This window comes from Botrytis byssoidea (genome assembly GCF_014898295.1).
Source record: "Botrytis byssoidea strain MUCL 94 chromosome Unknown BBYS_013, whole genome shotgun sequence".
Taxonomy (NCBI): domain Eukaryota; kingdom Fungi; phylum Ascomycota; class Leotiomycetes; order Helotiales; family Sclerotiniaceae; genus Botrytis; species Botrytis byssoidea.
In genome coordinates this window covers 749,125-774,439 of record NW_024065854.1, presented here as the reverse complement: position 1 = coordinate 774,439, position 25,315 = coordinate 749,125, and the positions used below count along the sequence as shown (strand labels likewise).

At 41.9% G+C, this 25,315-nt stretch overlaps 8 protein-coding genes across 8 annotated transcripts; 5 read left to right on the top strand and 3 right to left on the bottom strand.

Moving 5' to 3' along the window:
• Positions 1-6,341: 6,341 nt before the first annotated feature.
• Positions 6,342-6,851, top strand: EAE97_007042 (uncharacterized protein; the record flags this gene model as incomplete). Its single annotated transcript, XM_038877556.1, has 1 exon — positions 6,342-6,851. The coding sequence occupies one exon, from the start codon at positions 6,342-6,344 to the stop codon at positions 6,849-6,851; it is 510 nt and encodes a 169-aa protein (XP_038731746.1).
• Positions 6,852-7,070: 219 nt separating this feature from the next.
• EAE97_007041 (uncharacterized protein) lies at positions 7,071-8,999 on the top strand (the record flags this gene model as incomplete). Its single annotated transcript, XM_038877555.1, has 5 exons — positions 7,071-7,413; positions 7,444-7,612; positions 7,648-7,932; positions 8,019-8,615; positions 8,792-8,999. The coding sequence occupies 5 exons, from the start codon at positions 7,071-7,073 to the stop codon at positions 8,997-8,999; spliced, it is 1,602 nt and encodes a 533-aa protein (XP_038731745.1).
• A 2,711-nt stretch (positions 9,000-11,710) lies between these two features.
• EAE97_007040 (uncharacterized protein) lies at positions 11,711-13,623 on the top strand (the record flags this gene model as incomplete). The annotated part of the gene is made up of 3 exons (XM_038877554.1): positions 11,711-12,805; positions 12,898-12,978; positions 13,035-13,623. The coding sequence occupies 3 exons, from the start codon at positions 11,711-11,713 to the stop codon at positions 13,485-13,487; spliced, it is 1,629 nt and encodes a 542-aa protein (XP_038731744.1). The 3' UTR covers positions 13,488-13,623.
• Positions 13,624-14,445: 822 nt separating this feature from the next.
• EAE97_007039 (uncharacterized protein) lies at positions 14,446-15,667 on the bottom strand (the record flags this gene model as incomplete). Its single annotated transcript, XM_038877553.1, has 3 exons — positions 14,446-14,973; positions 15,031-15,446; positions 15,499-15,667. 3 exons carry the CDS (start codon positions 15,665-15,667, stop codon positions 14,446-14,448), a joined length of 1,113 nt encoding a protein of 370 aa, XP_038731743.1.
• Positions 15,668-16,543: 876 nt separating this feature from the next.
• EAE97_007038 (uncharacterized protein) lies at positions 16,544-18,507 on the top strand (the record flags this gene model as incomplete). Its single annotated transcript, XM_038877552.1, has 4 exons — positions 16,544-16,589; positions 16,665-16,813; positions 16,882-18,095; positions 18,147-18,507. The coding sequence occupies 4 exons, from the start codon at positions 16,544-16,546 to the stop codon at positions 18,505-18,507; spliced, it is 1,770 nt and encodes a 589-aa protein (XP_038731742.1).
• A 558-nt stretch (positions 18,508-19,065) lies between these two features.
• Positions 19,066-20,217, bottom strand: EAE97_007037 (uncharacterized protein; the record flags this gene model as incomplete). The annotated part of the gene is made up of 2 exons (XM_038877551.1): positions 19,066-20,101; positions 20,195-20,217. The coding sequence occupies 2 exons, from the start codon at positions 20,215-20,217 to the stop codon at positions 19,066-19,068; spliced, it is 1,059 nt and encodes a 352-aa protein (XP_038731741.1).
• Positions 20,218-20,879: 662 nt separating this feature from the next.
• Positions 20,880-21,684, bottom strand: EAE97_007036 (uncharacterized protein; the record flags this gene model as incomplete). The annotated part of the gene is made up of 3 exons (XM_038877550.1): positions 20,880-21,250; positions 21,319-21,505; positions 21,598-21,684. The coding sequence occupies 3 exons, from the start codon at positions 21,682-21,684 to the stop codon at positions 20,880-20,882; spliced, it is 645 nt and encodes a 214-aa protein (XP_038731740.1).
• Positions 21,685-22,019: 335 nt separating this feature from the next.
• On the top strand, positions 22,020-23,054 carry EAE97_007035 (uncharacterized protein; the record flags this gene model as incomplete). Its single annotated transcript, XM_038877549.1, has 1 exon — positions 22,020-23,054. One exon carries the CDS (start codon positions 22,020-22,022, stop codon positions 23,052-23,054), a length of 1,035 nt encoding a protein of 344 aa, XP_038731739.1.
• Positions 23,055-25,315: the final 2,261 nt, after the last annotated feature.

The following is a 25,315-nucleotide window of genomic DNA, read 5'->3' as shown; positions in this document are numbered from 1 at the left end:
TTGAATTGAATTGAGTTGAAGATTATAAAAGAATGACAATGATAATGACAATGATTATGACAATGATTATGACTATGATTATGACTATGAAAATGACAATAGACGGAGAAGAGGTACTACCCAGGTAGTTCCTCCGTATAGATAGATAGATGGATGGATGGATTGTAGATTATGGATGGGGAAGAGTGGTTGGTTGGTTGATGGTATATTATGGTATATTATGTAGGTAAATATAATATAATGTACAAAGTATTATATATGGATATATGGATGTATGGATATATGGATAACTTATATGGATGTAAATGGATATATGGGGAAAATAAGGGAATGTTGTTGATTGCGTGGGTGGTGTTCAAAAGCGTTCAAAGGTATGTATGTACATATACAAGGGAACAGAAGTGTGAAATGATAATGTTACCCGTGGACCTAGATAGGTAAATGTAGTAGGTAAATGTAGTAGGTAACCTTTCCTAGTAATAATATTATATTATATTCACCCACTTTCTATATCTGACTTCTCTCTCTTTCCGTCCTCTCTCCTCTCTCCTCTCTCCTCTCTCCTCTCTTTACCTTCTACTCTCTATCCTCCATCCTCTATCCTCTCGCCCCTCTCGCCCCTCTCTGTCTTCTCTCTACCCCTTTTTTCTCATTTATTTTTTCTTACCTCTCTCTTCTGCCTTTTCTCTTCTCTCCTCTCTCCTCCAAGTCTCCATCTTCCATTCTCCATCTTCCATTCTCCATTCTCCCAATATAGACGGACCTTCCTAGTACCTTTGACAACCCAAAGAAAAGCGCCGCTGTGTCACTCCAAATAAGATTCCTTATCGTGAACCAAGGGCATAGATTACCTAGCGAATGATCTTCTCCAGGGAAACTAAAGAAAAAGCAATTGGATTTTCCAAAGTTTAAATGAAGCAATATGAATGATCCTTCTACTATCATCGATGAAAGAAATATAGAAATCGTGGACAATCCCAATTTACTTGAGTGGAAGTAAGTGAGTAATAAGTATCTACCTAGTATATACCGAGATAGGTATTAAAATGATAGATATTGATGAATACAGATGCCCAAGTACCAGACGGTGGACTATCTATCGACCTGGGTACGTCGTCGATCCATGTGCTGATAAGTATGTAGGTATGGCATGTATATTTATATATATATATATATATATATTATATAAGTTATATATTCTGTATCTATTCGGAATGTATTCATTTCTATCACATCTCTCCCTTCACTCACAACAACCTCCAATCGATTCTTTCTTCTTCCCTCTCTCCTCTCACCAATAAAAACCTCATCTCCAAATCCCTCCTGATTGGAAGGATGGGAAGAAGGGATCAAATAAGATAAAGTGTCTATCAACCTAGTAAATAGCGTTTTGTCGATCTTCCTCCAACCCTTCCCCAAATGACGAATGGCGTGAACGGCGAACACTTTCTTTTACACTTTACTAGACCAGGCACAACAAATCTTGGGGGATGGTGTGAGAAACGGTTCTTTACTTAGTTCAGCTGGTATTCGGTCGATATATTCATACTACGTCGTCTCATCCAATAACATCCAATAACATGCCACGATTATTCTTTTATATACTTTATAGCGTTTCCATTTATCTTGCTTTATTTATAAGATATAAGTCAAACTAATCAAAATGATGGTTCATACGAATCAATATCTCATCCTACCGGTGCTAGTACTAGTGCCACTTCCTCTCAATATACTCAGCACTACTTACTACCTACGCATCCATCCATTCATCCATCCATCCATTCATCCATCCATCCATTCATCCATCCATCCCATTTCTCTGCTCATCCATTCAATAGATTCATCCGCCACAACTCAATTATAGGACTTCTAGTACAACAGTACAACAGTACAACGGTACAACGGTACAACGGTACAAAAACACTCGAAAAGAATTTCAAAGATCTCATGAACCCGAGGTGGCGATGAAAATCCCCCAAATTAATACCGCATTCATTCATTTAATTCAACGTTCCAGTTCCAGTCCAGTCCTCCAATCTTCCAACGTTTCTCTTCTCTATTAACTTTCAAATGCGTAACATACATACGCGAAATGCATCCCAAATGAGTCCGGTATTGCGTGGCATAAACTACTTCAAACCAAGTCTCTAATCCCGAAAAACGGATGGAAACGTAGGGAGTACGTACCTGACTTTGCTTTACCTTAGTCAACTAGTCTCAACGCCTAGAACATTTTGCTTTAGGTGCAGCAGTAGCAGTAACACCAAGGAAACCCGAAAATCTGTCACTGCAAGACCGTTAAATGGGTATTTTCCAGATAACAGACGACACATACCTAACCTGGGTTTCCATTCCCTTTCATCATCATTTAACGATGATACAAATGGAAAGAAGTGTTCGATCTCGAGGTATGAGAATCCAAAATAATCCCATGAGATTATCTGTTTCAAATCATCAAAAGTCTGCGCTTATACTCATTGATTGATTACAGATACCTAAATATCTACAAACGGTCACTTGCATAACGAAACCAACTCGCGTACCACCCAAATCCCAATCCTTCCTCCACAAAAGACAGGGGATTGTATCCTTGGTGGAGGATGGCGGCAGGCGAGAGCTCTCGAATGTCACTTTACTCATTCAGGGGTTACTTTGGCTGCATTTGTTCTGACAATCTTGCATAAAGGTATTGTACAAATTGGATGGGGATCTGGGTAGGTAGGCAGCTTTGTGCCAAATACGAAATATGCAAAGTTATGCTAATAATTTCCTTTTCTTTTCGCACTGTTCAGAATTTGGTTGACGATATCAGATAATGTTCGTTTTCATTTCACCCACAATTGGAGTCCCTAGTTCGACCATCCCATCCTCTCATGATTTCCTATTACGATCAATCTCATTAATATCGACATGGGAATTTCAAAATGTGATGGGGAAATGCACTTGCATGCATTTTCTAGGCACATTCAGGTCATATATCAGCCCCCGTGGCTGATTCTAGATCTTCTACTGCTTCCATTTCTTCCACCGCTCCTTTCTTTTCCACTTTGATCGCAAACTTCTCTCCAAACAGTTCCAGATGAATAGATCTCGATGATGAAGATAAGTTCCGCTTCATCCCCGTATCTTCAGCCCCGATTTATTTTCACATTCTATCTCATCCCTTAAGCATTCTCAAATCCCATCCAGCTAGTCGGCTCAGAGCGGAATACCTACCCCCCACCGGTATGAAGGTCGTGTTCCGTAGCACAAAGATGGGATGTCAATGGCTACCGGCATATTAACCATGTACTTTGATCTTTTTTCATCCCTCTTTTGTTTTTCGTGTTACGCTCTGTCAGAGCTATCGGATTGATACAATGTCACGTGATGATTGGTGTTTCCAGGTATCGATTTTTTGTGCGACATTGTTTCTATATTTGCTTTCGCTGTGTTACTGTTGATTTTATCATTTTTGGCTTGGAATCCTTTTTGTTTTGTTCTTTTGTTTGGGTACATATCATATGCTTCAATGCCCAAACCTAAACCCCTATCATATACATATTGTCTATCCTGCCAATTACTTTCTTCCTCTCTTTCCTTTTCCTCAAATCTTTACTTCTAAACTCGGGCCCAAGTCACAAGTCACAGGTCACAAATCCAAGGGCCCAAGGAATAGAAAGAAATGAGGCGAACTCATAAAGCCACATCGGCGCCCTGCATATGATTCATCGGAACCTGCGGATAAGATATAGGAAAGAAGTATGTGCATGTTTCACATGACGGAAAACGGAAGCGGGTGCTCAAAACCCGGTTCCTTGGTAAATAGTGATGTGACGACTTTGGGGATTGAGGTATCTCATTTGATACATCTTTTTAAGATCTATGAGGCGTACGTAGGGTGGGGCTTTAGGAGATACAGGTTGAGACTTGAGGAAAGCTGAGGTGGGGGTTGGATGATGACTGCCTATGTATGGTGCTACTTGATTTTGGCCTTGTGGCTAGGTGTATGTATGCGTTTGCGGGTTGGAGATTGGAGATGAGGAATTGAAGACGGAGGGTTCGAGATTGCAGAATAGATGGGATGTGTTGAGGAAGGGAAGTGGTATGTGTAGGTGCAAAGTGATTGCAATTGTAACTAATTGGTTTATCAATGAATATACGGAAATCGAGATGGTTACTGTGAGGCTGCGGAAACAGATGATATCCGAAAATAAGAGGAGAGAATCAAGTTTCGAGTAGAATGGTAACCTCCAGGATGAAAGTATCAGTAATATTTTGAGATTCAGATCGGAGCAAGCTGATTGGAAGACTATATATTACGTATACTCTAGATACAAACATGGGATATGTATATATGCATGATATACGATTCTAGGAATATCATACTGTCATACTAGGGAACAAGAAGGGAGGTGGGAAATGTATTTGTTTGCGTTTCTATGTATCCAGATATCGTGTTTTTGCGATCTTTGCGATATGGTCGTGGAAAAGGGAAGATTTGGAGATGTGGATTGGGATGGTGTGGTATGGTATGAGAGGGCAGGGCAGGGCTGAGTGGGATAGGATAGGATAGGATAGGATAGGGTTTTATCAGAATTGGGTGTGAGAAATGATTGTGGTGTTTCTGAGCTTTGAGTTTTGAGTTTTGAGTTTTGAGGTACTTTTTGGGGAGAAGGGAATTGGGGGAGGGAAGGGGAGGGAAGGGAAGGAATATGCAGAAATGCGAAGATAGGGAAATTGGGAATTGGAATAGTGAATTTGTGAGTGGAAGATCTGAAAGGGGAGGGAGGGAGTGGGGGTGGATATTTAGAGAGGGGCAAAGGGAGAGATATGGAATTTGAGATTGTTGGATCTATGGATCTATGGATGGGAATTTTTTGATTGTACTGCGGACTGGGAGAGGAGGAGGAGAGAAAGGAGAAGAGTGAGAGAAGGGAGAGGGGGAGGTGGGAGAGGGGGTTTGATCTTTTGGAGTCAAGCTCGGAAACAAGATTTAGAGATTTGTAGGAATGAGGCTGGTACTTAGTAGTCCTTCCTTTTACGAGAGGTAGGTAAGCGGCTGGTGGGTACTTGGAAAGATTTTCGAATATCGCGTGGTGGATGTTTTGGCTTGGACTTGGACTTGGACTTGGACTTAGGGTTGGGGGGTTGTGGTCGCGGCTGTGGTCGCGGTTGTCGTTGTGGTCGTAGTGCGGATTCATTCAAATTCAGAGATGGTAGATCGGCATACAGAGTTGAGAATGACGTGCTTGTATGGAAATGAATGACGTATCTAGACTCCAGACTTCATTATGGCAGTCGTTCAAATTAGGTATGTGTGGGCGCTGGATCTGGGAATTTTGTTAATGATAGACATCTAGGTCTCCTTGTTCGTGGAGAATAATCTCGAGGGTTATATTGTGTGGTCAGCGCATTTGGAAACTTCTCTCTTCTTCTCTCCTCCGATAAAGAAAAGGAATGATGAGGATTTTTTAGAGGTTAGGGGGGTCAAGACGTCTGGAAGCTTTTTAGAGAGGATGGTAAGTATACGTTGATCGAAAAGGAAGAAGAGAAGAAAAAACCTGATAAAATCTCGAAATATAGAGTAATAGAAATCGGATGAATATAAATTATCTCTATTGTATTCGTTTTCTCAAGGAAAGAAGACTATATATATACAACTTCCTCAAAGATTAGATACGTGGAGGGTTTTTTCCAAATTCCAAAGGATTTAGAGGTTTCTTTTAGGTTTTGGGAGAGGAGATGAGGGGGGGGGAGGAGAATTTTCAAGAGCTACGTGTGGTCATCCGGTGATACCATCAAGCGCAGACATCTCCTATCAAATAACACGACTTGTCGAAATCTAGGCGAGGTGTCTCGAAGTGGTTTTCTCTGTCAGGGAGGTAGGATTGCGAGATAGATTGCGGGGGTGTGAGGAGTGTATTTGTATTTGTGGGTGGGTGGGGATATCTATCTATATGCTCGCTCTAGCTCTGATTTCAGCTCTGAACATCCGGGAGGGGAATGTGATTGGTTGGTTGTGCATGAGCATGCAGCTCTAAGTATGTTTTTTCTCAATGAGGCTTTGAGATTGTGGTCACGAGTAGGAAAGAAACAGGTAGTTATCTCTATACCCCATATGCTCCAGTTCTCTTGTAGATAGCATACATATTTAACCATACTTCAGAATTGCGATCACGAGTTCGAAAGAGATACTAGGTATGAGTGGTCATCTGAATTGTAACGTGATTGCTTAAATAGGTAGGTACTAAGTAGGTACGTAAGCATGCATGAGAGATATCATGATCTTTGAGAATCGCGTCTACCCCACCTTTCAGCTTGCTTACTTTGTTGCGTTCATAAGATATCGTTTGTGAATTATGTCTTCGGCGGAGAAGAGATCGGGAGTTGATGGTGAAGATGATGAGATTGCGGATATGAGAGAGTTGGAATTGGGACTGGGAGCGATGGAATTTGATGCAGTGGGAGGATTGTCGGCACATGGTGTGTGCGAAGCCCAAGAGCGGGGAAATTCTGAAGTGCTTGTGGAGGTTAACGACACCGATATAACTGAAGACCCGGGGTTTGATAACGGTTCAAACGATGACCCTTCGACAAGGAATTCGGGCCACGATCCTGGCCAGGATTTTGGCATTCAAAGTGATACTGATGGGTGGAGAGAAGAGTCATATCATGAAATATGGAGGCACGAAGATACCAAAACACATGTTCTAGACGCCTCGGTTGGCCCCATTATCAATCATGACAGCGATATGGGTGTGGATGAACATGATTATGAGGTCTCTCCAACGGAACATGAAGAGAGTGAAGAAGAAGAAAGTCCGGGCGATTGTCGTTCAGATTATTCAGATATCTTTTCTAGATCTTAGATGGATAATCCGCGATTCGTACGATGGCCCATTGAATATCCTCAAGTACCCGAAGAGAGCATTGAGAGTAAGAACGAAAGGAACACGGCCACAGCCGAGGTTTTGAATCCCAACTTAAGCAAATTTTGTAGGGTGTTCTTTGATGCTTGGTCCTCTGTCTGTGACTTTTTTTTCAATAGTGATCCATATCGTATCCTATTTTCTGCGCATTTTGGTACGATGTCTGATCTCAAAGCATTTGCGTCTGGTGGATGTTATTTGTGTGCTCTTTTCTTGGGTATAATTTACAGTGATCGGGACCATTCAGATTCCTGTGCTCATGAGGCCGGTAGTCACTTGCCGCTCGATCAGCTGAAGCCTTACCGCATAAAACTTCAGCCTAATGGAGATCACAGGGACTATAATCAACGCGAGAGAGAGAACGCGTGGAATATATCGCTTGATTTCTGGGTGTTCAAGGATGGCATTCGAAGTACGAGTACTGCTTATGCGATAATGATATTAGATGATATATCAGATCCTGGAACTTGGAAACGCCAGTGTTATACTAGTACAGAACTTGGTCAGAATAACTAGGACAAGTTTCGATTAGGTTGTACTGAAGAATCTACGGCTCTTGCGCAAGAATGGCTCCAAGAATGCTCTTCAAGTCACAGTGCTTGTAGACAAGGAGAAGAGGCTTCTGTTCTGCCAACACGCCTGATCAAAATTGACCGTCAAGAAATACGTCTTTGTATATCTGCCAATGAAAGTTGCTCAAAGTATGCAACTCTAAGCCATTGCTGGCGAAAGGCAGAAGTATTACGACTCCCAAAGGACAATCTACAAGCTTTTTGGAAAAGATTCCATATGACAAACTGTGCAAAACTTTTCGCGATGCAATTTATATCGCAAGAGTTTTAGGTTTCTCGTGGCTATGGATTGATTCACTGTGTATAATACAGGGTGATCCTGAGGATTGGAGTAAAGAAGCTTCTCGAATGGCTTCCGTTTATGGTCTTTCAAGTTTGAACATTGCAGCCACAGCAGCTCCAGATGGTACCATTGGTTGCTTATTTGAACGCGACTTGATAAGGCCGAAGTAAATATGAATCATCGAAAACGGGTCTACCAAATTGCAGATTATAATTTATATCGCCAAAATTTTGCTAACGCTGCATTGACAAGACGCGCTTGGGCTGTTCAAGAGCGAGTACTAGCTCCACGGACCTTACATTTTACTAAATCCCAACTCTTTTGGGAATGTAGAACTAATCAGGCTTGTGAAACCTTTGCTGATACATTACCGGAAGCTGTATGTGTCAATTACTTCTATCTACCCAAACAAAAACTCCAGTCCTGGAGCAAGATTATCGATATATACACCTGGTGTTCGTTAACAAACGAGAGTGATCGTTTCATTGCAATAGGCGGCGTGGCACGACAACTCCAGAAGAATAATGGTGGCAAGTACTTTGCAGGACTGTGGCAAGCTCGCCTTAAAGATCAGATGTGCTGGTATATCGTCAGATTTATTACGAAAACCCCAAAAGAAAACACTTGGCGAGCCCCTTCCTGGTCATGGGCTTCAGTAAAGCACAGAGTCGTTATACATGATGACACAACAGTGCTTCGTGAAGCGTGTATAGATGTCGTTGAAGTTGACATAACTCTTGAAGATTTTGATGATCCTTTTGGAGGTGTTAAGAGCGGAGATCTGGTCCTCCGCTCAAAGACTATGATATTTTGCGAGAGAAAGTCACCACTCCACCGGTTTACTCGAATGTCGGTTGGTAAAATCTCAATTGAGCCGACAGACATCAATTGGGATCATGAAGATTGTGGCTCGAAGGGCCATTGTAACTCAATTTTAATATTACCTATTGGCATCTTGAAAGACGCTGGGGCGAACTCCGATTTTTCAAGAATTGACGGGCTCTTGCTAACACATATCAAAAAAGGGGGGGGGGGCAATATGAGCGTATAGGCCATTTCACTATTATCAAAGGAGATACTGGTTACGAACTAATTTGTCGGGCCATGAATCTTGCCCAGGATGAGCAATTTAAAGCGCTGGGTCTTGGCGATGCCCTTCCGTCAGAAAAGGACTACATTTCAACTGATGTAGATGAAGATGGAATGACGTGGTATACAATTTCTATTGTATGAAAAGACAGTGGAATTACGACAGATTGGACGTGTATGGTTTATGCCTGAAATCTCCTGGGGGACTAGACGGTTTTGTTATCATCTTGATCTTAAGATTTCTTATCGCGTTTGTGTTTTCGTTATGCTCTTGATACTTTCACTGCAATAATGTGATTCGGAAAGTTTTTCAGTTCACCATTTTCCATAGCTTTTATGGTTCGATGCAGTGGAAGATATCTATTGAATACAATAAAGTATTGCAGCAGACAAACATATCTTCTATGCCCCTGATGTCAACATTCAGGGTTCCCAATGACATATATCATAGAAAGCACTAGTGAGATCCGTATAATGAGTAGAGCTCAACGATTCTAGTCAAGTGCTTTGTTCGAGAATCACGTCGATAGATGTAGATGTAGAAGAATTGTACAACCTGGGGCATGGAATACTGAGCCTTAAGGTATTGATGCACAACGATTTGTTTTACTACCTAGGACTATAGCTATCACTCTAGAATGTTACCGGCTCACTTCAAACTACTTCTTAATCTTACAATCGAGAAGCCTTAAGAAAACAATCTAATGCTCACTAGCACCATACAACTGTGCACATTCGAACATCGTCTTACTTTAATTCATGTATAGTGTGCATTACTTGGAAGATACAGTATAGGTAGCGAAGTACTGCATTATATCATAGCTTCTCTAGTATTCTCCCAGATAGCTGGGTCTAGACACGAGTCTGGAAAGTCAATATAAGAGCGTAGGAGTGATAAACGTCATCAATCGCATTACCTCTACTTCGAGGAGGCGAACGAGGCAAGATGAAGAAGTATCGCATGTCAGATCTGATTTGTTGCGTCTGAGCGGGCTCGGATCATAGAAGACGGTTTTGCGGTCTGTCTAACGGCCTTTAGGTGGTACTTTGTAATGAGAGGACGTGGGGGTTGCTCATGAAATGAAGACAATTTCCCTCACGCCTATAGATGAACTTTGGCGGATACAAGACTATTATAGGAAAGCAATGTATTTAGTATAGTGGGTTGCAAATTTTGTTTATGCATGAGGACTTTTGAAGTCTCTCTGGTGGTGAATGCTACTGAGAGAACTTGTATTATATTACTTTCGGTCTCTCAGAGAGCGAGAATTCCGTTGAGAATGGGGAGCAGTAAGGACTTTTAACTGGCAATGCATGTGAACCCCGCCATTTATAACTCTATATATTGCAGTGCTACTTACGTAATTTGGGGTCACCAGCGACATGGAGGAGCTGTCAGTGATATTGCCAACATCAAGAGCACACAGACAAGACCCAACCTCAAATATAATAATCGATATCAAGAAGACATATCTGACATTGAAAGATTCATAGAAAGTACTTGGAATAGGTTAAAGAGCAGTATGTGGAAGCATATAGCCAAAAACACAGAAACATACCAGGCAAGATCATCGATCGTGTGGAATGAAGTTGTGATTCCAGGAGTTGCTATGTCAATGACACTACTGTCGACGCCCGTGAGGAACATTCCCAGAGCTGTAGATGTTGTTAAGAGTGTAAGCCTCTACCTAGTGAGATATCGATCCGAGGAATCTTTCACATCTTCAAGAAATTCTTTGGGCTGGCCGTTCTCTGGAAATATTTCTTTTTCGACCAGAATTCTGGAGCGCTTTTTCTTTTTCCTCGTCCATTTTGAGATTTTGGCTGCTTCGAAAAAATGATTTCTGGGCATGGAATTTATTTTTGGGGGAAGAAGATTATAGAATTTGTGATTTGAAACTAGCCAAAAAGATTCGTCGTATGCACGAATGGGCGAATGCCGCTATTCGAAGAAGAAACTGATGTAACACAAAAGAAAATAAACATCTTACAGTCTGTAAGGTAGATGGTACGATTATTTCCTCGAACTATCCAACTGTTGGTCATCATGCGTAGGTCAACAAATTCGGCTCGTTCGCCTAACATGTAATAGCAAACTCGGGAGTCTCGTTCTGAGAGGGTGCTTTGCGGTATAGTTAGATCTCTCGGCGAGGGGTCATTTCTTGTATAGCTCGACATCAAAGTATAACGCACTAGTGATATTTGTATGATAACTAGTGAACAATAGAATAGCTGGGTGTTTTGAGAGGAGAAAGGAGTGGAAATGGCTAAAGAACAGCAGTGGAGGACAAAAGGGCAAGAGACTATAGTAGGATACTCTCGTGTTCCTAAAATAAGATGGAATCAAAACAGATATTCAATGGCACGAATCTGCAAAAATGTCAGGTTCCTCCAACTCACAAAGCCAAAAGTTGATGTTCTCACAATAGCATCAATTTAGCAACATCCGGCTCACACCATTTGATATTTGCCAAGCTATGTCTACTGAGATGAGAAAAGTGCCTGGCTATTGAACAGCTCTGCCAAGATAATACAAGCAAAAATGGATATCATATGTACGTACTTTCTCACACTGTTGTTTATATGGGCTCCACACATTAACTATACCGCAGAACGTGGGCCAATGATAGCAAGCATGAAGACCTCAAATTCATGTGATTATTTTCAATTCCTCAGCTTTAATTCGCTCTAAGAATTCACTATGGTGATAACATGGACCCAATACCGTTCAGGGGAATTATGCTTGGGGTTGTGTCTTAGTGGTAGAGGGGGATTTGTTTGCCGAGTTCTTTCGCTTCGACTAGCTTATAAATCTTTGCTTCTTCGACTTTCTTCATCGAAATTCTTGTATCAAAATGAAAATGGGATTTCATCCGTTCCTTTCACTCGAAATCTCGAGTAGCTATACCATATTGCTATTTACCATAGTTGTTACATTTCTCGCTCTCCCAGTCGGACTCGTTATCTGGTCAGCCCAGACCCTAGCCGCCAACCGTGCCAAAGCCCGCGCAACAGGTCTTGCCTACCTCATTCGCTATGTATCACCCATGAACCCCATCTGGCTTCTCTATGGTAGTTCTATTGTGCGACTCTGTCAACGACTTGGAATTGCATCCGAGAACTTCACACGCATCTATTCTCACGGCTGGGAAGCCAATGAACGAGCCCAAATCTTCGTTGATTACGGCGATGCATTTCTGGCTGTTCATCCTGCGGGTATACAACTCTGTGTTGCGGATGCTAAAATCATCTACGATATTCTGACGAGGAAATCGGACTTCGGGGGGAATATGGAGGAGATGGCTGTTTTGGATGTTTATGGATGGAATTTGTCGACGGCGGATGATGCAGAATGGCAAGCTCATCGGAAGATGACGACGGTGACTTTTACGGAAAAGAATAATGAGCTGGTTTGGGAACAGTCATTAGCTCAGGCGAAGGGAATGTTGAAGTTTTGGACTGAACAGGCGAATCAACCCATTCGATCGACACATTTGGATACTAAGAACTTTACGCTCAATGTTCTTGCAGCTGCGATGTTCAACGAAGTGTATCCATTTGAAGGCCATGAGGTTGAGAAGCTAGATTCTCATAAGAACAATAAGTCATATCAGTATCGAGAATCTCTATCCACGATTTTGTCATCCATCATCCAAATTTTCATTTTTGTAGAACAAAGTCTACAAGCCTGGTGGACACCTCATTCATTTAAAAATGCAGCCAGAGCGATAAATGACTTCCGCTCCTATATTTTCGGTTTGATGGATAAAGAGAAAGAGCATCTTGCACGTGGAGAATGTGTGAACAAGCACCTAGTAGCGCGTCTAGTGAAGGCTCGCGAGGAGGGCAAAGAACTGGATGCAGATGATGCGATCACGGACAAAACTTGGGACAAAGGACGAAAGATGACACTCACGAAAAAAGAGATCTCTTCGTCTACGCTTTTGCTGGTAATGATACAACAGCGATTACGCTCACCAATTTACTCATCCATCTTGCTGCCAATCCCGACACTCAAGATTGGATTTCTGAGGAGATAAAGTATTGTCTACCCACAGAGGCGAGTGTGGAGTCCTGGAACTATGAAACATACTTCCAATTGAAGCGCTGTAGAGCAGTTATCGTAAGTTCCCTTGGTTCCTGACTGCCAGAAGAATGAAGTGTACTCACAAACAGCAGTTCGAAACCCTCCGTATTTGTCACCCCATATCTCAACTCGTAAAAACCACTGGATCACACGAACAAACTCTCGAAATAGATGGTCAAGCTTATGTCCTCCCACCGCATACCACCGTTCACTGTTCTATACCCGCTCTCCACGCGCATCCAAAATATTGGGGTTCCGATCCTCTTGCGTGGAACCCTAGCCGGTTTATCAGCATGTCTTCTACATCCACTCTCGCCGAAAATCTTAGCACGCAAGATTTTGACAAGGAAAAGGTTGAAGGGGATACTTCGGATCATTTCATGCCCTTTGCATGGGGTCAACGAGTATGTCCTGGTAAGAAATTTGGGCAGGTAGAAATTGTTGCTGTATTAGCTGCATTGTTCAAAGACTGGAGAGTTGAGGTTGTCCCGAAGGATGGCGAAACAGGCGAGCAGGCAAGAAAGAGGCATGGAAGAGTAGTTTAGTGGTTGATTATGAGAGACATATGTTACATGAAATTCTTGATCCAGAGAGTGTGGGATTGAGATGGACTAGGAAATAACGAGGACACTAGTCTAGCTTATTCTTGAGATTTGATGCGAAGATGGCTGTGGTTTACAAGATGATGTTTGCTCGACATATTTATATTGGGGTGCTGGATAAGGACCCCATTTGAGGATGTGTGAAACTCAGGAGTTGCCTTTGGACCAGCTGGTTCCGGATTTGGGATTAACAATGAGATATCAAATGGCGAACTAACTGGGCTTGACGTACTCTACCCTGTGAGTTTGCTCCGAATGCTTCGTGAGCGCGGAGTAGGTGTATATCATGGACATGACAAAATCAAATTGCTCTGAAATAAAAAAGCGTATTCATTTGCTACCTACATTACCTCTAAAACTCCCTTCTCTCCCCTCCCGCAGTCGCCTCTCCATCTCCGATCACGCCCCCCTAATAGTTAATCCTTCCTCTTCACAGAATGTAGACACAAAGCGAACCTGAAAAGTCCATCGAGCATAGACAATAATCAGGATTTTGAAGCGTTCTTTTCTCTGAGCTATCCATTTCAGTACTTGGGTCTTGTGAAAAAAAATCCCTACTACAATCCTACCTGAATTTATCCAAGTAAACTTAGATAGGTCCAGGTAGGGCTGACAACAGATGCTGTGGTTATATGTGAAGAGAAAAGAAAAGAACTTGAGATGAGGTGAAGGATTTTATGGTAGATCAAAGGTCTGTGCGTTTTAACTGTGATTAGGTAACATGATCATTGAAGCCTGAGGATTCAAAGGGGCGATTAAATGGGCTCATAGATACAATTAGACGAAAGAAAGCTAAAGTCACAGATTGTGGAGGATTATTTTACAGCAATAGTTCATATTGTATTCATCGTGGCTAATATCCGTATTCCAAACCATAATTCATGTACCATTCATTCAACGCTTACAACGTCCCAACAACCCAACCTCCATCTGGAATTGAATCGATGTTGTTAACATCCAATTCCTGTCTTCCATTCATCTTACGACGGAAGGAACTACTAGCAGGATACACAACTTTTCTCAATCTATTTGGTGATCCAAGAGGTTGAAAGCTCTTGAGCCCATGCCATGGATCTAATCTCATGTGATCTTCCCAGAACGTCTTTCTCGCGGCTATAAAACTATCCTGCTTAGGGATCTTGAGGGTAGCAACTGTTTGCCATGGATACTTCTCGGAATCCCAGACCTTGCCAGCATATTCCACAGGTTGGTCTTCGAGATTCTCAAGGAGTTGGACTTGAAAGAGATATTCTGCGTCATGGTTTGTGTGAAATTCTTTAAGCCATTCACTGAGAATATTATCCGGATGGGCATCTGGTTTGACTGTCTCTTCATAAAGCTTCTTTTGCGTCTCTGAAGATGGAACTAAGCAGTATTTGACAACATAGTCACCGAATCTATAAGCAGTTTGCGAATACTGTCGTGTTGACTAGTTGTGTGTCAGTAATCGGGTTACGTAGGATGGTCAAAGAGTGTATAGATATACCTCAAGATGTGTATTCCTGACTTCATCACGAGCTTTTTGTAATGTCGTATCTTTGCGAGCTTCTAGATGCTTGTATAATTCAGTCTCGTTCCCGCCGTACTTAATTCTAAGATCAATAATTTCTTTTGTCGTCTTTGCGTCTGCAAGATCTAATGCAGGAGTACTATTGAATTCGATATCTTGTGTGCTCAACTCTTTGCCGTCAAATCTTTCACCATCAACATTGAAAACTTTCATTCCTAGACCTCGAGGTTGTGGAATTCGATCGTCAAGAGCTGGATCACTAGGTTCGGTACTATGTCGCATGACAATTGGATATGTCTTTGGACGAGAGAACATGCTTTGCGCAAGATGTGGAGGTAAATCTCCAATAATGAGTTCACCCTTGACCAGTCCCTGAGTTCTTGCATGTGTTCCTTTTGATGATGTTAGTGTTTCTATTTCGACCCAAAGATTAAGAAGTACTACCTCCAAAGCAATGACGATGGGCATTAAATTGAGCTTTTTGTATGGCATTGATCTGGTCTGCAATGACTTGTATGTCTTCTTGTTCATTGGGAGGGATAACTTCAACCCCTGAAGCATCCCATTTGATATAATTGCGGAATTTCAGTCCCTCTGATTCAAAGGAGCCCATGACGTGAGAAAGTAAAATTGAAGGTCAACTACTAGGAGTATTGATAACGAGAGAATTTGATATAACTTTGAAGTTTCATAGATCTTTTGAGGATACTTTAATGAGCTTTATATACTAAGTAGCCATTCGCTTGAATGGCAGAATGGGCGGGGTAGATAATAATTGAATAGCCCATTCCTTTCAAGATCATATTCGTCCTGCGGCAATTTGGATAGTCGTTTTCAGACTAACCTTAGTCATTGATATAAAATCAAATCAAAGATGATGATTGGTAATTGGAGAACAATTCTATGACTATAGAATATAGCTCTCCCATCCCCGCATTTGAAGACCTACCACGAGTATGAGAACCATGATTTAGGTTTGTAGTAGGTATCCTATATGCAAGTATCTCAAATCATTCCGTGTGCCTAGAGACTAATAGACTCGGATGAATGGTATTTTGACTTGTGCCCTTGTTCTTGACATTTGTCCCAAGGTTTCATTGTGATACTTGCTTTTGTCTAGGCAAATACCCTCTTTCAATATCATAACAGTAACATTGACTTCCATCAAACATATACACGCGAATAATAGTAGATGAACTTGGTGAATGAGTTGCAATTGATGCAGATGGGGTCTGACCCTTCGTCAATACATATACAGGGTTGACATAAAACCGACGGAAATATATGTACGAATACGGTAACTTCTTTGACCCTAAAGCGTACCATTACGCAGCTCTAAGACTTCGGGCTAAACATATACTGTGCCATAATTGGAGAACACTACCTAGCAATGTTCAAAGGTTCACAGCCTCGACAATAATTGAATTGCGATTTGTCCAAAAGAGAAAGTTTTCTTGTTTATTATCAAATCTGTTCCTATTATCAAATCATGTCAGCCACAGCTCCTACGGATTCTTCTAATGTTACTTCTCCAGGTTCGTTTGCCCTTGTACATCGCCGTTATGGTGGGGAAGCTCACGCTATAAGAACAATCACTGACGAAATAACAGCGAAGAAGAAGAGCAATAAGAAGAAGAAGAACGCCAAATCGAAATCAAATGGAGAAATACCCCAAATTCAAGATCAAGTGAACGATCTCACAGTAAATATAGCAGACGAAGAAGATGGGAATTTAGAGGAATCCGGGCAGTCAACTGTGGTACGAGTGACACCTGTTCACAACTCACTATATTGCAAACATAAGCGCATTCTGACAAATCTCGACAGAATACTCCAAAGGAGGCCCAATTTCCATCAACTATAGATTCGCAAACAAATGGGCGCAAAATTGACTCCGCGGGTAATGGCCATACCATTGCGCCAACACAATCTAACACCGGGAAGGAAGAAGGAACCTCGGAAAGCAATGGATCGAATGAATTGGACTCGAGTGCTCGACTGGAAGCAATGACGGCGGAACGTCAGGCATTGCGCGCTGAAGTTGAACAATTGCGAAAATCCCTCGAGGATATTCAGGGTAAGCACACGGAAGAAGATTCAACAGTCAAGGGCCAGTACTCCGAGAATCTATCGTCCGTAGAAGAAAAATACAAAAATGAGATTACCGCACTCAAGAGTCAACACGAGGAGGAAATTTCCACAGTCCGAGCAGAATTGGAGGAGACTGAATCTTCAAGAGAAAACTGGGAATCTCAATATCATACATTACTCACACGCGTTAATACGATCAAAACTACTTTGGGGGAACGATTGAAGGCAGATAAAGAGGAATTGGCGGAGGCCAATGAGAAAATCGAAGACTTGGAATCACAAGTGGAATCATTCCAAAGTACTATCCAAGGATTGGAGGACGAGGTATCCAAATTACGGAACGAACTGAATGAATCGACCAAAGAACTTTCGAGCATGCGGAATCGTAACAATTTATCACAACAGAATTGGGTCCATGAAAGGGAAGATTTACTCCAACAAGCTAAACATCTCAAAGAGGAAGCCGATGCTGCAAAAGAAGCCATGGGGGATTGGGAAGTCTTGGCCATGGAAGAGAGATCCATACGCGAGAACCTGGAGAGTAGAGTTTCTGATATGGAGGAACAATTCTCTGCTCAGAAAGAAGCATACGAAACCACGGTCGCCGAACGTGATAGCCATTCTCAAGCGGTTGATGGATTACAGCGAGCTTTGCAAGAAATTCAAGAGACGCGGAGACGAGAGCTTCGAGAGATGGTCGAAAGTTATGATGAGCAACTTCAATCCTTGAAAAAGGTCGTCCAGGAGTCGGATTCCAGATGTGTGGAGGCTGAAACTTCGAAAGAAGCTCTACAAACAGAATTGAATCGACTTCTACCATTCGAAAAGGAAGTCAAGGAAAAGAATCTGTTGATTGGCAAACTTCGTCATGAAGCCATTGTGATTAATGATCACCTCACGAAAGCATTGAGATTTATCAAGAAGTCGAAAGTAGAGGATAATGTTGATAGGTATGTTTTAACCCCACACTACGAATTCAAATTTGGACTAACAAAACATAGACAAGTTGTCACAAACCACTTTTTACATTTCCTCTCATTGGATCGTTCGGATCCCAAGAAATTTCAAGTACTACAAGTCATTGCTTCATTATTGAACTGGACAGATGAACAGAAAGAGCAAGCTGGTTTAGCAAGGCCAGGTGCTTCGAGTAATACTTTACGTTTACCGATGTCACCCTTTCACCGAACCCCAAGCACACCATCCTTATCCACAGAATTCTTCACCGAGCCCTCAAACTCTCAAAAGGAATCTTTATCAGAACTCTGGACAGGATTTCTAGAAAAGAGCGCCGAAGAAGGAAGTGTTAAAGATAGTAGAAGTGGAAGCGTCAGTAGCTCAGCCACTCTCGCAACAAAATAAGATTTTGGAAAGGAAGGTGCTTTGTCATTTGTGATATAGATTGAGGTGTATATTAGCTACATTGCGAGGGCGTTTCAATGGTTGTGATACTGGGTGTAGTCATGGTTTTTTATGCCTTCTGCTTATTGTGCCACGAGGTTCTTTTTCATGGCGTTGCTCGTGGGATCTTTATTCTATTTCGTTTTGGCAAGTAGCATATCATATCATATAGGGTCTTGGTGGGCTTGTTAGCACCAATAGATCTTGTGTTCAGGAGATATTTTAATATTGGGTTTCTTGATTATGTCGCCCGTATCTGAGGTTTATGTTCCGTTCTCGTGATGTGTACTTTGTAGTGCGATGGTGATTCCTTCCACGGAGGGTTGGGATTACAAAAAGGGGACAATTGGTAGAGTCTTAAGATAGACGAGCTTTTGTAAGCTTGTCAAAACGTATGCTCATTTCATCTATGTTAGCTTCTCTGCACGGAATAGATTCTTTACGAAAATAGGAGGTTGACAAATATGCAAGTTCCACTGGTATTGAGGATAAACCGACGTATGCAAAAACACCATAAAATTACATAACCACCTTCCCTACACCTCCCAGAACAGCCTCCGCAAAGGCATCTGCATCCCTCTGTACCGCAACGAGATCAACTCTACCCTCCAATGCATTTCTAACACCATCTACTACCTCCCTCGTTTCTAATACCTCTGACATAACATTCGCTTCCCTCACCCAGTATTCGTTTACTTTTCCCCTCAAATCTTTATCTCTTACTGTCGTGTTACGCATTAATGCTACCCCGTTTAATTTCCCTCTCGCCTGGTCTATAATTCTCGTTGTGGCTTCTATTTTCTCCGCCGTCGAAGGGGGAGTGAGGAATGCTCGGTTTGTAGAAGATAGATAGAGAAGCCAACCAACGAGCCCATCTAAAGCCGCTAATGCTATATTACGATAAAGTTGCATATTCCAGTAAAAGTGATCGATCTCCTCAAGTCTGAGCGCAGTGGCATTATTCGTGTGTTTGTATTGTGTGACGAAATAAATATCGAGGATAGCGATTGCACCAGCGAGAGTGGTAGCTTTTCCGCGCCACATATTTGCTTCTTTTCCAATAAAGAGAGTACTGGTTGCGAGAGCCAGAATGCAGAGATTGAAAAGATGTGGTATGACGATGCTCACGAGGGAATAAAGTAGGTAGGATGGAGGATCCTCCGGGTTGCAGAAGAGACAGTTTATCATGGTATCTGGACCGTATTTTAGATATAACAGTCGTGACTCTTTACTTGTAAATGCATTTTTGAGGATTTCGTCGGTGGGAGTAAGACCGGTGGGACGTAAGGTCTGGAGACGGGTAAAGAGGACGTCTGTTGGGATTTGTAGACGGGACTGGGTGAGTGTGAAGAGCGAGGGAGTGGTAAAAGTAGGGAAGGTTTTGATGAGGAAAGCGAGAGAGGTTACGAAGAGAATCGTGAGAGCGCGAGATACATTTGGAGGAACGGGTTGAACTGCGAGACCGTGGGCTTGAGGAGCTGCGCGCTGCGATCGATAGTAACCGATTGCTTTGGGTAGAATCAGTGGTCCGAAGAATATGACGATGGACTTGATACTGTGGATGAGTTAGCTTGTGAATCTGTGAGTCTACGAATTATAGGTCTTTGAAGATTATAAATGGGCGATGAGAGGCTAGAAGAGTACATACGTCCCAAACGATATTCCCACCATAATATATGTGCGAAGCTCAACTTGTTAGAAGTATCATAGATTTGGCAGTTTGAATTGATTCCTTATTTCTTCAGAACACGTTCGCGATAAGACAATCAAAGGTATTCTGCCATGAAACAATGATAGAGGCGGTGGCTGCATATAGTTAGTGTAAATCTAGCGCTACCATTAGTGTGGGGTCTTAAAATAATTCCGCATAAATAAATTCTTGAAATTTTCCTTCTCTGGATTTTGACATTCAACTACAAATCAGTCAAAGTCAAGTATAAGTTGTTTGGAATATGAGCAACATATTTGCGCATGAGGATATTATTCTATTCTCTTGCATGCGCTTGTTGTTTTGGAATTGCAATCTTTCTTCTTAGGAATGCTTAGGTATAGTATTAATTTGATACACATGTAGTGGCACTTTCGAAGCTTTGGCGACCTATTTCTCAATGGTCTCTCACAGTCAAAAAGTATGCCCAGATCAAGCCCCAAGTACTCTGCCAAGAGTCATCTCACTCGTGTTGCATGATCTCAGCGTTAGCTATGAGGATCTTTGCGTCTTAATTGTTGAGAGACATCCTTTTTATCATATTCTCGTGTTTAGTAAAAATGTAGAAATATTCGTACAACATTGCGTTCGTTAAGATATATATACGTATCAGGAGTTGTAAACCTCACAACTCTTTCTTGCCAGGCTTCTCTGCACCTTGTCCGCCAGCCTTCATAGGCTCCTCCATCTTCTTCTCCTTTAGACCAGTTTGTGTTCCCAAAACTAACGCGACCACTGCAACCAAAGCATCACTGACCAACAAAATCACAGCTGCGCATGCAAGTGTCCATGCTTGTATGCTGATGCTTCCCAGTGGTGCTCTAGGGAAACTCAACAACCACTCTGCGTAATAAGGGAACCATCCTTTGGGCAACCAAAATATAGCTTGCTTTGAGAACCAGAATTGTAATAACATGCGTAGACCATTCGTGCCCAACCAGCGGAGTGTAGAAACTGAAGAATCGAAGGTAGATTTGGTGGAATCGAGAGAGGATTCTGTGGGCAAGATGTTAGATTTTGAGCCACTTATTGAAGTTTGTAGGTTTGGGTATGTAAGGACGTACTTGATTTCTCCAACTGATCAAATAATTTGTCATGCTGTCTGCGCAACTTCGCCCATTTGGCGAATTCGTCTTGACTGCTCGTAGCATTCATTTCATGACGAACTTTCATGAATTCTCGCTTCAATTTCTTTTGCTCGCCCGCGGACTGCGATGTGGGTGTTGGAAACATATTGTAGAGATTCCATAGCTAGGATTTGTTAGATGATTTCGTGAGAGGAAGATTGGATTGTAAAGGAACTGGTAAGGATAGGTGTTGGTATTAAGGATTGGAGAGCTTACTATATTATTGATCGCATCTGCACCAAAAGTATTGACGAGGTGGATGAGTAACTGGACAAGAAAACATGTAAAGAGGAGAGACGGCATGTTTACAAAGTTATGTAGTCGAAACCGACTGCTCCTTTCTTCGACAACTTCCTGAAAATGTAGTTGTCGGAACTGTGTCGTGTCCGTTTGGTGGTGTGCTGTTATACTCGACTCATTGTGATTTGTACGGAAGCTTCAGAAGCTCGGACCATGTTGAGGTCATCACGAGAATGGAAACTATTTCTGGAACCACCAGAGTACCTTCTCAAGGACAGCGAACGAACGTTCCTTTGGATGTCATAATCTTCAAGTCATTCAACTAATAGCTTGTGTGAGCCAGATGAGTATCATTGAATGATTCCACACATACAACCGCCACCCCAGTGTTCAGCATCATGTCACGAGCACTTGATAAAGATACTATTGCATCTTTAAATGCTAGCGATTTTCAAAAAGTCTACGATGATATCGTGAAAGTGTTTGATCCTTATTTTTGTCTCGGACACGAACTGATAGACTTTGAGCTTCTTGGGAAAGGTCAATTGCCGGAGAATGTCAATACAGTCGTTCTCGAGAACAGCGTTGGTATACCTAAAATCAAACTCATCCAAGCATTTGTTATTGCGCGGCAAGTGTTCTTCAACTTCAAAGATTTGGGCCCCAAATATTCAAAGGAGATCCGGGATGCTACTTCGATCATTCTTCTAACAGATCCGGAACATTTAACTGCGTGTAACGCTCGAAAAAGACTTGTACAAAGTATTCGAAAGAAGACAGTTTTTGAGCTAGGATTGGAAGTAAAGAGCGAGTTACGTTTCGTTGATAGTCTCTTGACGTCCCACCTCAATCGTCATACGAAGTCACCGACGCTATGGAGCCATAGGAGATGGCTTCTTGAGTTTCGTCGATCCAAAAATCTTCCTCTGGATGTATCTCGAGACCTTACATCAGTTGTTATGGTGGCAGCTGAGAGGCATCCTCGGAATTACTACGCATGGTCTCACATAAGGTGGTTGATGGAATCGGTAGAAGGGGATGAAGCTACCTATCTTACGATAATATACAATGTAAAGAAATGGTGTTTGGGGCATCCAGGAGATATCTCAGGGTGGTCTTTCCTATTATCCTGTCTGTCTTCTCCCACATTTTCAACGGCAACGTCTCCGATTGACCGAAAATCCTTGATATGTGAAGAAGTTCTTGGAATGGCAACTTCATTGAAATGGAAAGAGGAGTCTTTATGGGTATTTCTTAGAACTTTGGTGGCATCTGGAAACATAACAGACAAATGTAGATTCGCATTCTTACAGACCTTGGAAGATTTCAAAGAGTCCTCGGATGATGCTAAAAGTCAACGAATAAGTCAATCAGCGCACGAATGGTATCTGGAATATGGGCAAAACATGTCGCCTCATTCCATCAAGACATAACGTTTCAAGAATTCATTGTAAGACATCTTAATGCAATGTGCCTCTTTACCAGCCGTTTATCCACCCAAATCAAACCCGTACGGAGATTTCTCAATGTTCGGTTAGATGTCAGACCTTCCCTTCGAGGAAAAGCATAGAAAGGTGATTGACTATTTGTGATTGTTGTTTTGTTAGAAACAACTTAACATCAAAGAACCCATATGGAAGACGTCGAGAATTTCCCAACAATTGAGACCGTTAACATATTCATCAACATATTCCCAAATAGGGGCCCCTGCATTGAAACATTTCCGGGGGATTCACAGCGCCCCCAAGATCCGAACGGACTGGTTTGCGCCACGGGTGCAACACGAACATGGCTTTTTGCAGTAGCGACATCCAATTCGGTTGATTTCTGCCAACATACGAAAAAGAAATATTGATATGACAAGGAGTCAAAACAATTGGGCGGCCAAGAAAGGAACGTCTTTCTTGCTCACGGTAAGGCCCGTAGGGGCTCGAGAGAAGGTCATGGTTACAATTGAAGTAGTCTCGTAGTGACTCGTGAGAGATCAGAGTCTATGTTTCAGAATTCAGACGGTTCGTTAATTGAAAAAGGTATATCACCAATTAAAAAGTTAGAACAGTCTCGAATCTCGAGTGGCATCTCAAGATCCCCATGGGTCTTCTCTCAGATACTTAATGTGGCGTCCAGCACAGACAGCGAAGTCGTCGTAATTTAGAAAAATCCCATTATTCAGGAAATTATGATTGGCTTGATGGAATTGACTTTTATGTATTGGTAACCAAAATTGGCTATAGAGTTGCATTGAAATGACTAACCTAGATACCTGGTGGTGGTAGATGTGTTTTTGGCTGTATTTAGCAATACGTAAACGCAAAAAGCGCCAATACCTAAGTAGACTTGCAGGTAGATAGGCATGTACTTTGTTTGGTAAACAGTAATCTAGAAGTTTAGTATATCAACAATCAAAGCTCTGCATAGAATATGAATTCTTATCGCATCGACCTCCTATTCCACTCATTCGATTTATCGCCTTCAATCTTTTTCCAGCCGTAACATCCAAGAGTCATTCTTAGCCAGTTAGTTCTCTCTCCCCCTCATTTGAAAGAGGAGTAATTGCTGATGATGACGATATCATACATACTTAGGTCTGTCCATCAACAACATGGGATGATATCTAGGTGGCTCGGTGGGTTTGAAGTGGATTGATTCTGCCGAGGCCCTAGACTGTCAATGCAGTTCTGAAGGCCACAGATGCGGTTGGCAACCACTCACAATAAAGTATATCCCTAGCCTCTTCGTATGTTGAGCATCTTAAGTAAGTAGATCTTTGACCCCTGATTAAAAGAAATATTAAAAAGAGACCAAAAGAGAGCAAAGGGGAGAAAAGCACATGAAAGGGTCTTGAATCAGTTAAATGCTGGAACTAATCGGAGCAGCAGAGATTAATGATCGCCAAATGAATAGATAAGCTTAACCTAATTGGGCTTTAGCCTACAGTTTCCCACCAGGAACAGACGCTAGTGAGAGTAGCAGCAAGAATAGCAAGAAGTAGCACGAAGTAGCAAGAAAGTAGCACGAAGCTCCCTCCACGTTGATTCATTTTTGATGCAACCTTGGGATTTTAAAATATGCAATTCCTAGTAGATTTCCAGATTTCCAGATTTCCAGATTTCCTAGTCGAGAGCTATCAAGTAACGAATCAAGAGAGCGAATCAAGCAAGCCAAGGCCAAAGCAATGCAACCTCTTCTTTCTTACTTTCACACTTCATACTTCCTTTTTAAACTCTCTCCTCCCCTCCCCTACCTCTCTCTACATCTTCATCTCCCTCTTCCTTATCTCACTACATCCCGAATATCTTCATAAGATTGGATCATATTCAACTTCTTTGGAGGGGACATCTTTTTTCTTATCTTCAAGCTGCCATACGGATCTCACAATTGGCATTTACGACTTCTGTCTCATTTTTCTTCTTCTACACCTTCGTACATATTCAAATCGTAACAAGCACAGTTGACGACTTCACTGTCTTTGACCAGCTTGGCATTTTTTAATCTTTTGCATCTACTATCACACGGCAATCATAATATCTAATATCAATAAAAATACAAAGGGTCCGGTACTCCCAGTCAGGCTCATCTCCAATTCACCCATCAGTGGATGATACCCTTCAAATCATTTGATCATACCAAAGAGACAATACCTGATTCAAATTCCCCCCTCGAGGACACTCTCTTTTTCTTCACCAAATATTCA